The sequence below is a fragment of the Grampus griseus genome (genome assembly GCF_964374135.1).
Source record: "Grampus griseus genome assembly, chromosome: 11".
NCBI lineage: Eukaryota > Metazoa > Chordata > Mammalia > Artiodactyla > Delphinidae > Grampus > Grampus griseus.
Window position 1 is genome coordinate 34595862 of NC_139005.1, and position 13683 is coordinate 34609544.

Sequence of the window (13683 nt, forward strand, 5' to 3'; positions counted from 1 at the left end):
CATGCCACGGAGCGGCTGGGCCCGTGAGCCATGGCCGCTGAGCCTGTGCATCCGGAGCCTGTGCTCCGCAACGGGAGAGGCCACAACAGTGAGAGGCCCGCGTACCGCAAAAAAAAAATAAAATAAAAACAAGGTCATCTTGCTCATTTAATTGTATGCACCTCCTATTGTTTTATGTACTGACCTTTATAATCTATGTGCTCACACTCTATACATACATACCTTTTATAATATTTGGATATTCAGAGGTGCTTTTATTGAATAACTATTCAATTAAGCTGAATTGTGAATCAGGCAGATGAATGACCAGAAGGCCCACGTGTTACTTCAGAGGCTTTCCCAGTTAGCATGCACAACATGCTTCTCTTATTCCTAAAAGTACCACCCCATATTAGGTCACCATAATGGTAGGGTATCCATGTTTGCTACTTCCTCATAAACACATAACTAGAAATAATATTTACTGAATGTTTACTATGTTTGTGATGTGATCTAAGTTTAAATGTATTAATTCATTTAGTAATTCTCACAACAAATCCTATGAGCTAGAAACTATTGTATCCATTTTACGGATGAGAAAACTAAGGTACAGAGAAGTTAAGTAACGGACTCAAGGTTAGGTGGCTGGTAAGCAACAGAACAATTTCCATCCAAGGCAGTCTAGCTTCAGCTCTGACTACTTTATCTGATCTTATGGAGCTTCAGCATTCTACCCTAAGTATTTCCTAATTAGCTCTTGGTACAAAAGTTATTTCAGAACCCTGATGTGGTTCATGCCCTAGCCCCTGACACTGTCCTGCTATAGTCACTTGAGCATGGCCTCAGAAGTCCTACATAGTCAGGAGACCTGGGTTTTAGTTCTAGCTCTTATCAGTTACAAGCCCGTTGTCTAACTCTAGAAATGGATGTATCTACTTTTTGGCTCAATACCACAACTACACTGAGGCACTGAGCACCCTCCGTCACAGTGCCCTGGTGTGCCGGATTAGTATTTATCAGATGCTGTTGGGGAAGGGGTGTGAAAACGTTGGTTTTAAAGAACAAAATCATTCCACAGTTTGAGAAAAGTTGAGTAAAAAAATTAAACAGATGCCTTCATGGAGTCTTGAATAGGCTAACATATATGCATAAATATTAAATCTACAAGAGAGGTATTACATGCAGCATCTCACACAACTACTTGGCCAAGTCCTCTCTTCCCTTTCATGGAACATGCTGAAGGACGAGTATCGCATCCCAGACTACACTGTAGGAACTGCTAGGTTAGATTTGTAAGGTAGCTTTTGTTTTATAAAATCATGGAATATTGTTAAATTTTACTGTAATCACTCCACTTTAGAGTGCTATATATTAGAACTTTTATTGATCCAGTTAAAATGTATTCAATCTTTTATTCTTCTTTTATCTTTTAAAAAATTTTTATTTCATTTATTTTTTTATACAGCAGGTTCTTATTAGGTATCCATTTTATACATATTAGTGTGTATCTGTCAATCCCGACCTCCCAATTTATCCCACTACCACCCCCACCACCAGTTCCCCCTTAATGTCCATACGTTTGTTCTCTACATCTGTGTCTCTATTTCTGTCCTGCAAACTGGTTCATCTGTACCATTTTTCTAGGTTCCACATATATGAGTTAATGTACGATATTTGTTTTTCTCTTTCTGACTTACTTCAGTCTGTATGATAGTCTCTAGATCCATCCACATCTCTACAAATGACCCAGTTTCATTCCTTTTTATGGCTGAGTAATATTCCATTGTACACATGTATCACATCTTCTTTATCCATTCATCTGTGAATGGACACTTAGGTTCCTTCCATGACCTGGCTATTGTCAATAGTGCTGCAATGAACATTGGGGTGCATGTGTCTTTCTGAATTATGTTTTTTTCTGGGTATATGCCCAGTAGTGCGATTGCTGGGTCATATGATAATTCTATTTTTAGTTTTTTAAGGAACCTCCATACTGTTCTCCATAGTGGCTGTATCAATTTACATTCTCACCAACAGTGCAAGAGGGTTCCCTTTTCTCCACACCCTCTCCAGCATTTGTTGTTTGTAGATTTTCTGATGATGCCCATTCTAACTTGTGTGAGGTGATAACTCCCCGTAGTTTTGATTTGCATTTCTCTAACAATTAGTGATGTTGAGAGGGTTTCATGTGTTTCATGGCCATCTGTATGTCTTCTTTGGAGAAATGTCTATTTAGGTCTTCTGCCCATTTTTTTGTTTGTTTTGTGGTTTTTTTTGTTTTTTGTTTTTTGTGGTACGTGGGCCTCTCACTGTTGCGGCCTCTCCCGCTGCGGAGCACAGGATCCAAACGCGCAGGCCCAGCGACCACGGCTCATGGGCCCAGCTGCTCCGCGGCATGTGGGATCCTCCCGGACCGGGGCACAAACCTGTGTCCCCTGCATCGGCAGGCGGACTCTCAACCACTGCGCAACCAGGGAAGCCCTGTAAAAACTTTTAAGTATCATTAGATCCCATTTGGTTATTTTTGCTTTTATTTCCATTACTCTAGTTGGTGGATCAAAAAGAGATCTTGCTGTGATTTATGTCAAAGAGTGTCCTTCCTATGTTTTCTTCTAAGAGTTTTATACTGTCCACTCTTACATTTAGTTCTCTAATCCATTTTGAGTTTATTTTTGTGTATGGTGTTAGGGAGTGTTCTAATTTCATTCTTTTACATGTAGCTGTCTGGTTTTCCCAGCACCACTTATTGAAGAGACTGTCATTTCTCCATTCTTGCCTGCTTTGTCATAGATTAGTTGACCACAGGTGCGTGGGTTTATCTCTGGGCTTTCTATCCTGTTCCATTAACCTATACTTCTGTTTTTGTGCCATTACCATATTGTCTTGATTACTGTAGCTTTGTAGTATAGTCTGAAGTCAGGGAGTCTGATTCCGCCAGCTCCGGTTTTTTCCCTTAAGACTTCTTTGGCTATTCGGGGTCTTTTGTGTCTCCATACAAATTTTAAGATTTTTTGTTCTAGTTCCGTAAAAATTGCCATTGGTAGTTTGATAGGGATTGCATTGAATCTGTAGATTGCTTTCGGCAGTATAGTCATTTTCACAATATTGATTCTTCCAATCCAAGAACACAGTATTTCTCTCCATCTATTTGTATCATCTTTAATTTCTTTCAGCAGTGTCTTATAGTTTTCTGCATACAGGCCTTTTGTCTCCTTAGGTAGGTTTATTCCTAGGTATTTTGTTCTGTTTGTTGCAATGGTAAATGGGAGTGTTTCCTTAATTTCTCTTTCAGATTTTTCACCATTTGTGTATAGGAATGCAAGAGATTTCTGTGCATTAATTCTGTATCCTGCAACTTTAACCAATTCATTGATTAGCTCTAGGAGTTTTCTAGTGGCATCTTTAGGATTCTCTATGTATAGTATCATGTCATCTGCAAACAGTGACAGTTTTACTTCTTTTCCAATTTATATTCCTTTTATTTCTTTTTCTTCTCTCATTGCTGTGGTAAAACTTCCAAACTATGTTGAATAAGAGTGGTGAGAGTGGGCACCTTTGTCTTGTTACTGATCTTCGAGGAAATACTTTCAGTTTTTCACCATTGACAATGATATTTCCTGTGGGTTTGTCATATATGGCCTTTATTATGTTGAGGTAGGTTCCCTCTATGACCACTTTCTGGAGATTTTTTATCATAAATGGGTGTTGAATTTTGTCAAAAGCTTTTTCTGCATCTATTGAGATGATCATATGGTTTTATTCAATTTGTTAATATGGTGTATCACAGTGATTGATTTGTGTATATTGAAGAATCCTTGCATCCCTCGGATAAATCCCACTTGATCATGGTGCATGATCCTTTTAATGTGTTGTTGGATTCTGTCTCCTAGGATTTTGTTGAGGATTTTTGCATCTATATTCATCAGTGATATTGGTCTGTAATTTTCTTTTTTTGTAGTATCCTTCTCTGGTTTTGGTATCAGGGTGATGGTGGCCTCACGGAATGAGTTGGGAGTGTTCCTTCCTCTTCAATTTTTTGGAAGAGTTTGAGAAGCATGGGTATTTGCTCTTCTCTAAATGTTTGATAGAGGTCACCTGTGAAGTCAACTGGTCCTTGACTTTTGTTTGTTGGAAGATTTTTAATCACAGTTTCAATTTCATTACTGGTGATTGGTCTGTTCATATTTTCTATTTCTTCCTGGTTCAGTCTTGGAAGGTTATACCGCTGTAAGAATTTGTCCATTTCTTCCAGGTTGTCCATTTTATTGGCGTAGAGTTGCTTGTAGTAGTCTCAGGATGGTGGGTATTACTGCAGTTTCTGTTATAACTTCTCCTTTTTCATTTCTAATTTTACTGATTTGAGTCCTCTCCCTCTTTTTCTTGATGAGTCTGGCTAATGGTTTATCAGTTTTGTTTATCTTCTCCAAGAACAAGCTTTTAGTTTTATTGATCTATTGTTTTCTTTGTTTCTATTTCATTTATTTCTGCTCTGATCTTTATGATTTCTTTCCTTCAGCTAACTTTGGGTTTTGTTTGTTCTTCTTTCTCTAGTTCCTTTAGGTGTAAGGTTAGATTGTTTGAGATTTTTCTTGTTTCTTAAGGTAGGCTTGTATTTCTATAAACTTCCCTCTTAGAACTGCTGTTGCTGCATCCACAGATTTTGGATCATCATGTTTCCATTGTAATTTGTCTCCAGGTATTTTCTGATTTCCTCTTTGATTTCTTCAGTGAGCTTGGGTATTTAGTAACGTATTGTTTAGCCTCCATGTCTTTATATTTATTTACGTTTTTTTCCCTGTAATTCATTTCTAATCTCATAGTGTTGTGGTCAGAAAAGATGCTTGATATGATTTCAATTTTCTTAATTTACTAAGGTTTTATTTGTGATCCAAGATGTGATCTATCCTGGAGAATGTTCCATGTGCACTTGAAAAAAAAGTGTAATCTGCTGTTTTTGGATGGAATGTCCTATAAATATCAATTACATCTAGCTGATCTATTGTGTCATTTAAAGCTTGTGTTTCCTTATTAATTCTCTGTTTGGATGATCTGTCCATTGGTGTAAGTGAGGTGTTAAAGTCCCCCACTATTATTGTGTTACTGTTGATTTCCTCTTTTATAGCTGTTAGCAGTTGCCTTATGTATTGAAGTGCTCCTATGTTGGGTGCATATATATCTATAATTGTTATATCTTCTTCTTGGATTGATCCCTTGATCATTATGTAGTGTCCTTCCTTGTCTCTTGTAACATTCTTTATTTTAAACTCGATTTTATCTGATATGAGTATTGCTACTCCAGCTTTCTTTTGATTTCCATTTGCACAGAATGTGTTTTTCCATCCCCTCACTTTCAGTCTGTACGCGTCCCTAGGTCTGTAGTGGGTCTCTTGTAGACAGCATATATATGGGTCTTGTTTTTGTATCCATTCTGCGAGACTGTGTCTTTTGGTTGGAGCATTTAATCCATTCAGGTTTAAGGTAATTATCGACATGTATGTTCCTATGACCATTTTCTTAATTGTTATGGGTTTGTTTTTGCAGGTCCTTTTCATCTCTTGTGTTTCCCACTTAGAGAAGTTCCTTTAGCATTTGTTGTAGAGCTGGTTTGGTGGTGCTGAATTCTCTTAGCTTTTGCTTGTCTGTAAAGCTTTTTATTTCTCTGTCGAATCTGAATGAGGTCCTTGCCGGGTAGAGTAACCTTGGTTGTAGGTTATTCCCTTTCATCATTTTAAATATATCATGCCATTCCCTTCTGGCTTGTAGAGTTTCTGCTGAGAAATCAGCTGTTAATTTTATAGGGGTTCCCTTGTATGTTATTTGCCATTTTTCCCTTGTTGCTTTGAATAATTTTTGTCTTTAATTTTTGTCAATTTGATTACTATGTGTCTCCATGTGTTTCTCCTTGGGTTTATCCTGCCTGGGACTCTCTGCACTTCCTGGACTTTGGTGGCTATTTCCTTTCCCATGTTAGGGAAGTTTTCGACTATAATCTCTTCAAATATTTGCTCAGGTCCTTTCTCTCTCTCTTCTCCTTCTGGGACCCCTACAATGTGAATGTTGTTGCGTTTAATGTTTTCCCAAAGGTCTCTTAGACTGTCTTCATTTCTTTTCATTCTTTTTTCCTTATTCTGTTCCGTGGCAGTGAATTCCACCATTTTGCCTTTCAGGTCACTTCTCCATTCTTCTGCCTCAGTTATTCTGCTATTGATTCCCTCTAGTGTAGTTTTCATTTCAGTTATTGTATTGTTCATCTCTGTTTGTTTGTTCTTTAATTCTTCTAGGTGTTTGTTCTTTAATTCTTCTAGGTTTTTGTTAAACATTTCTTGCATCTTCTCAATCTTTGCCTCCATTCTTTTTCCGAGGTCCTGGATCATCTTCACTATCATTATTCTGAATTCTTTTTCTGCAAGGTTGCCTATCTCCACTTCATTTAGTTGTTCTTCTGGGGTTTTATCTTGTTCCTTTGCCTGGTACATAGTCCTCTGCCTTTTCATGTTGTCTATCTTTTTGTGAATGTGTTTTTTGTTCCAGAGGCTGCAGGATTGTAGTTCTTCTTGCTTCTGCTGTCTGCCCTCTGGTGGATGAGGCTATCTAAGAGGCTTGTGCAAGTTTCCTGATGGGAGGGACTGGTGGTGGGTGGAGCTGGCTGTTTCTCTGGTGGGCAGAGCTCAGTAAAAGTTTAATCTGCTTGTCTGCTGATGGGTGGGGCTGGGTTCCCTCCCTGTTGGTTTGGCCTGAGGACAACACTGGAGCTTACCCAGCTCTTTGGTGGGGCTAATGGTGGACTCTGGGAGGGTTCATGCCAAGAAGTACTTCCCAGAACTTCTGCTGCCAGTGTCTTTGTTCTCACAGTGAGCCACAGCCACCCCCACGCCTCTGCAGGAGACCCTCCAACAAGAGCAGGTAGGTCTTGTTCAGTCTCCTATGGGGTCACTGCTCCTTCCCCTGGGTCCCGATGCTCACACTACTTTGTGTGTGCCCTCCAAGAGTGGAGTCTCTGTTTCCCCCAGTCCTGTCGAAGTCCTGCAGTCAAATCCTCCTAGCCTTCAAAGTCTGATTCTCTAGGAATTCTTCTCCCATTTCCGGACCCCCAGGTTGGGAAGCCTGACATGGGGCTCAGAGCCTTCACTCCAGTTGGTGGACTTCTGTGGTATTAAGTGTTCTCCAGTTTGTCAGTCACCCACCCAGCAGTTTTATTTTGATTGTGCCCCTCTTACCAGCTCATTGTGGCTTCTCCTTTGTCTTTGGATGTGGGGTATCTCTTTTGTTGAGTTCCAGTGTCTTCCTGTCGATGATTGTTCAGCAGTTAGTTGTGATTCTGGTGCTCCCGCAAGAGAGAGTGAGTGCATGTCCTTCTACTCTTCCATCTTGAACCAATCCCCCAATCTTTTATTCTTTAAGTATTTGTTTCCCTGGCATATAGAATTCATATTGCTTTATAGTAGGTCTCATAAAATAGTAAACATTAATTCATAATTAGCAAAAGGAAAAGAAATGGTATGAATTGTTTAAATAGTTTAAGAAAATCCTAGGCAAAATAAAGTTCATGCAAAGCATGAAACAAATTATGTCGCTAGTAACTGACCAACTATTTTGAAATAATTTCCAAATAGTGCTTCAGCAAATGTTCATACATGGCATGTTTAGAGACTACCTTCTTTATTATTTTAGTCATTTTTTAAAATTAAGATAATTGACATATATCATTGTATTAGTTTTAGGTGTACAATGATTTGATATATGTACATATTGCAAAATAACCACTACAGTAAGTTTGGTTAACATCTATCACCATGCATAGTTGCAATTTTTTTGGTTATGATAAGAACTTTTCAGATCTACTCTCTTAGCAACTTTCAAATATACAATACAGCATTGTTAACTGTAGTCATCATGCTGTACATTACATCCCCAGGAGTAATTTATCTTATAACTGTATATTTGTACCCTCTGACCACCTTCACCTTCAAAGTCATCTGTAAAGAACTGATTTTAACAAAGTGAACACATTTTGCTTACAGAGACCATTACTCTTATTAGAAAGACATTTTCGTTTTTAAGTTAGAAAATGACATTCTGCATATGCACAAAGTAAATATGTGCAAAGAATTAAGAACAGGTAGAGCACTGAGTTGAAGGGAAAGGTAACATAAATGGTTGAACATAAAGTACGAAAATAAATCATTAGTTTTTATTTTAGTGTGTTTGAAAATTTTCCCCATCCTAAATAACATCAGTAAAAGCAACTCAAAGAATTGAAAGCAATGATATTAAGTCAGTGTAATGTAGGTTAGGCTTTCTAGTTGATAAGTGTCTCTAATAGCAATTGTGTTTTAATAAATAGGGCTAATTCCTGAGAATCAAATGATGCTCTTGAAATTTACATTATTAAATCTGTAGCAAGGTGAATAGCATCAAGTCAAAACTTTGTAAACCCGAAGGAATGTGGAGTTTTCTGACACAGTAAGTATTTCCAAGATTAATTAAACAGTAAGTCATTGCATATCAAAATAAATCTGTTGAAAAAATAATAATGCATGTAAAATTACATTTTAACCTGATCATGTCACCCAAATTTTCTAAGGATAAAATTTTTGGAATAGCAAATAATTGAACATCTTTGCTCATTTAACACACACTTTTTTCATTAGATATACTATACACCACATATGTGCTCTTCCCAGCTAATTTTAATGTTATTTCCAGAAACTCTTTGAATAGAGATCACTAAGTTATTTTTGCAACATGAGTAAAGCACTCTAAAAGGTGAATTAAATCACACACACTATTTCTATATCACTGCACTCAGATATTTTTAAACTGTTGAAAGCAAAGGAAAAGTCTGAGAAGAGAGCATAATTGTTTACTTTGTACAGGATGAGTAAGTGTAGATAATCCTCTTTCTAAATTACGTGTGTAATCGATCTGCTCAATGCTGAAAGCATTCAGCAGTTTTTCCCACTATATCTGGAGCTCAACACAGAAGCTCTTTCATCACTTTGAACTTTTCTTTAAATGGCTCTCAATCATATTCCAAGTCCAAATCACATATTCATGTCTTTTTCCTAAATTACTATGACCAAAAAACATTACCAATATCTCAAGTGTGTGCTTGAAATGCAGTTAATGCCTTTTTAAAAATTAGGACAAAGGGCTTCCCTGGTGGCGCAGTAGTTGAGAGTCCGCCTGCCAATGCAGGGGACACGGGTTTGTGCCCCAGTCCGGGAAGATCCCACATGCCGCAGAGTGGCTGGGCCCCTGAGCCATGGCCGCTGAGCCTGCACGTCCAGAGCCTGTGCTCCGCAACGGGACAGGCCACAACAGTGAGAGGCCCGCATACCGCAAAAAAAAAAAAAAAAAAATTAGGACAAAATATGCAAAACTTGAATGCCTTCTTCTTCAACTGGAAACATCTGGGGACATTTATGTGGAGATAGTATTCCTCTTACTTCTTTAGAGCAATTTTGGAAATGGACTTCACAAGTGGAGATAAAACAAATTGGATTAGATTTGACTATCTCTGTGTAGTGTGACCAACTGTCCCAGTTTGCTCAGGACTAAGGGATTTCCAGAGACATGAGACTTTTAATACTAAAAGTAACAAAGTCCCAAAACAAGAGTCTGTCAACTCTTTCTCCAAGTTTCCATTCACCTTTAACATGGTTTACATCTACAAATATAGCTATGACCTCTTTTTTTCACTAATAAAATAACAATAACTGTCCAGAACCTGACAGAAAATCTGCTGACTTTCCTGCATCCTTATCTAAACATTCAACAGAAGAGAAAAAGAATAAAGAGAGCAAAAACCCCAGGTAATTTGAAGTCATCTGAAATTCGGCCTCTGAGGAGGAAAGAAAGTATATATAAAACCAAGACTACCTCAAAAGAGAGATTTACCCTCCTGAAATTTTCCTCCTGCCCCATCTGTATTTGGAATGTTCCCCTATTCCTCAACCTGTGGCAGTATCTCCCTGTGAATGAAAGCTTAACACAAACCAACTGACTACATCTACAAACATCTCGTCTAAACTGAATTTGGCTCTCCTAGTGGGACTAAAAATCTAGGAAATGGTATGTGCATGCACTGGTCTTCTGTTTCAAGCAATCTCAGAAGCAGATTTACTTTCCATGAAGTCAGAATGTCGGCTTTGTCCTTGATGAACTCTGGCTTTAAAACTCCCATGGACACAAGGTACATCACAATATCTTCTAAACAGTGATTACATTGATTTTTATGTAAAATACAGATGACAAAACTTTTCAGAGGATGGCATCATCACCAAAACTGTATTTGAGAGCTATTTGAAAATTACTCTTGTGCTCCTTGACTTCTTCTAGTCATTACTTCCAAAGCACTGATATGGGAGTTGTCACTTAACATGCTACAAAACCTGTTGCATTTATAAAATCTAATATTTTCCTTCAGTATCTCTATCCCCTCCCCAGTTTTCTTAATGAGTATCTGCTTTAACCATTTAAAATTGCCAAGCTTATCCCACACTGTTCCATATAATTGATATAATTTCCTACATATCAATCAACATCCTCCATGTCAATGTTCTCATTAGAATCCCTTCATAATGAGCATGCCACACCCATATCTAGATAATTATACATCTAGATAACTACTTCAGATTCGGAAGTTAAAAAGTCATCAGAATAAATCTGTATGTATAGCTCTGTTGTCATTTTAAAAATTCAACTCAAGTAAACAAAAGACATCTATACTGTACAAATTTAGGAAAATCATTTTGGATCATCTCTGGTTTTTGTCTGTTACAATGTCATTTATTTTGAAAAAAGTATCACTTTAATCACTTATTTACTCATTCTTTAACTAACTAATGAGTGACCATTTCATACCAGATACTGTGTTTAGGCAGCAGAGATCATGTATTCTTAGCACTTATAAGAATTTAAGATAAAATGTTATACGTAAGGAAAATAACAAAGTCTTAGGATCTTTAAGTCACAATGAACGTAACTGGCGAGTTCTTGTTAAAGGAGATTTATAATAGCCTATATATGTGTCCTGGTCAAGTTTTATCCACCAAGTAGGCCTGAATTCCCTACCTGTGAATAGAGATACTTCTAGCCATGAGATGTGTTCCAATATCCTGGATGTGTATAAACAGGGGACCATATAATTCATCAACTAAACCAAGATACTCCTGAGAATGAAAGAGGTACTTTTAGTAATTACTTCAAAACAGCAGGACTTAATCCAGCAATGTCCCAGACAGTAGATATATGTGTGTATATATGTATGTGGGTGCCTATATACGTGCATGTATATAGGACATAGAGTGCTACCACTAACACAGAACCGGTGTTCTTTACTGGCACTAGAATTCTGTTCTAACGATACTGGCACCACCATTGCTCAAAGAGATATTAACATCAGCTCAAAAGCTCTTATAACTACTGTGATCTTACACCCCAAATTTGCTAAAGCAGCTCTATTAGTAACAGGTTATCCTTTTATTGCCATAATACTTTTATAACTTAAAATATCATGTGTCCCAATTTGAGTTGGCGAATGCAGTAGTAGTAAAATTAGTATCCCCTCCTTCTGTGCAGAAATAAGATAAGGTTTAAAAATTCAGATTCAAAGGGCAAAAGATCAGTTCTACTAAGATCTTCCCTGTCACTAGGGGGCAGAAGCCATTCATGTGATGAAGTAAAGATTCAAGCAATTTCTGTAAGTGGCTTGTTTCAAAGATTTTAGATTTTTTAGAAAACTGTCCAAGTAACAGAATGGGATACTTGCTATATACATCTATTTAAACTAAATTTCAAGGAAATATTTTTGGCTTAAATATAGACAATTTGCTTACATCTAAAGTTCGGGAAAACATTTTAATTAAATGTGAAAAAATATTATGTTAAACACCTTAGAAAATACAAAGGACCCGTTAAGTTTACTTACAATTGACATTAGAGTTAGTACGTAGTGCTGCAAATTCTGTCCATGATGATGAACCATTTTAGCATCAGCTGTAACCATAACTTCCACATATCTTGGATACGATAAAAAACGTTTTTTCCTGGAATGTAATTGACTTCTTTCATCTTTCAGTGATATATTTTTTGAAGAGTCTCCTAAAACCATTTCCTCCTTTATATTAAGATCTTCATTCATGTCGCTGTAGTTATGAAAGGGTAAAGTGGTTTTCTTTATTTGACTTTCTGGTGGGGGAAGAATACAACAATGTGGAGTCATTAAGTTGGAGGTGACTCAAAATACTGCACAGAATAGAATAACCAAAAATATTGAATACTTACACACCTGCTTCCAATATGAAATAAAAGGACAAAAAGAAATTATTTTAAAGTGTTATACCATATTATCATAAGCATTACTACTCACAGTAATATAATGTTCACATTTTCATAGATTGCACTAACAAAACTGTATGTAAGTCTTATTTTAACAGCTATGACTATTCAAAATATATATTAACCACTGGGCAGAAAATAAAAACAAATCAAGGAGAACTTTTGTTTTTTTCAGTAGGTAAATTAGGTCCTCAAGCCACTGATTGCATCTAATCTCATTACAGAGAAGTATTTTGTAGGATGAAACTTCATAAAATACAGAAAAGAAACATATTTTTTGTTATACAGCATGTGAAGAGCACCAACAGAAAATGAACCCATATAACAACAGACGGCTTTTCAAACCCAGAAAGTCAAAGGTTGATATAAATTGTATAATACTTGATTATATGAAATACCTGATTATTTTTATTACATTTCTTTATATATAAATACAGTGTTAAAACTGCTGAAACCTTAGGGATTATTATGGCAACTACTTGAAGTCCTATGCATTTATAAAAGTCACTTCTAAATTCTTATTTGTGCTAATGGAAAAAAATTCATAGGCAGCATGAGTGTTTGCCCTCTTTCCTTCTCTTTAAATTTATTCCTCTACTCTCTTTCTTATTTTTCTCTTATAATTGTTTAGTGAAACTATTTAGAACAGAAAAGTGGACCAAAGACATCAGGTAAGAAGAAATAAAAGGTCCTGAATAACTCGTAAGGCAAATCATCAATACCACAACAATCAAGATTTAGTTGTACTATAAGGATTAGACAAAATATAAAACTATATTACAGAAATAATTCATTTCACTTAAAATTAGCAGCAATCCTATGGTTGTAAAAAAAGAAACAAAAGTCCTTGAACAATGTTTCCACAGATGAACTACTTCTAATTCTTAAAACCATCCTGCCTTTTAATGATACTATGCTCTTAAGTTTTAAAATTTATCTCAGTGGGAGATTGTGGGAATCTGGCAAACTGAATATACATTCCTAAAACTTTGTCCTGCCATATTTTTCCTAGGGTGATTCAACCACCAAAATATCCATGACGAATTATTAGACCCTGGAGAAGATCCCAGATATATCTGATGAATACAAACCTCAGATATATCAGAAAGAAGCTAAATATTCATGTTTTGTTTTATTTTTTCATCCACTTCATTCATTCAAAATAAACTTTCATTGAGTACCTACTCTATGTCAGCAAACATTTAGAAACTGAGGAGCAAACAGCATCTAGTAAGGCTTACACTCTCGTGGGAAGAGAAAAAATAAATGAACACATATTGAAGCACTTAAAGTTACCTCAAATTTGTTCTTAAATAACAATTCAACCAAAAGACAAAAAAAGTGACTCAACCTTACCAAAAC

General features: G+C 36.6%; 1 protein-coding gene across 7 annotated transcripts in view; it reads right to left on the bottom strand.

Moving 5' to 3' along the window:
- Positions 1–13683, bottom strand: part of ADAMTS20 (ADAM metallopeptidase with thrombospondin type 1 motif 20) — a 195600-nt gene that overhangs the window by 129198 nt on the left and 52719 nt on the right. For all 7 annotated transcript variants that reach the window (XR_014297386.1, XR_014297387.1, XM_082664945.1 and 4 more), the window contains exon 4: positions 11912–12171. Coding sequence is in view for 5 of the 7 variants with exons in the window: in XM_082664945.1 (XP_082521071.1) it covers positions 11912–12171 (260 nt within the window). In the remaining 2 variants the exon portion in view is untranslated. The remainder of the gene's footprint in view (positions 1–11911; positions 12172–13683) is intronic.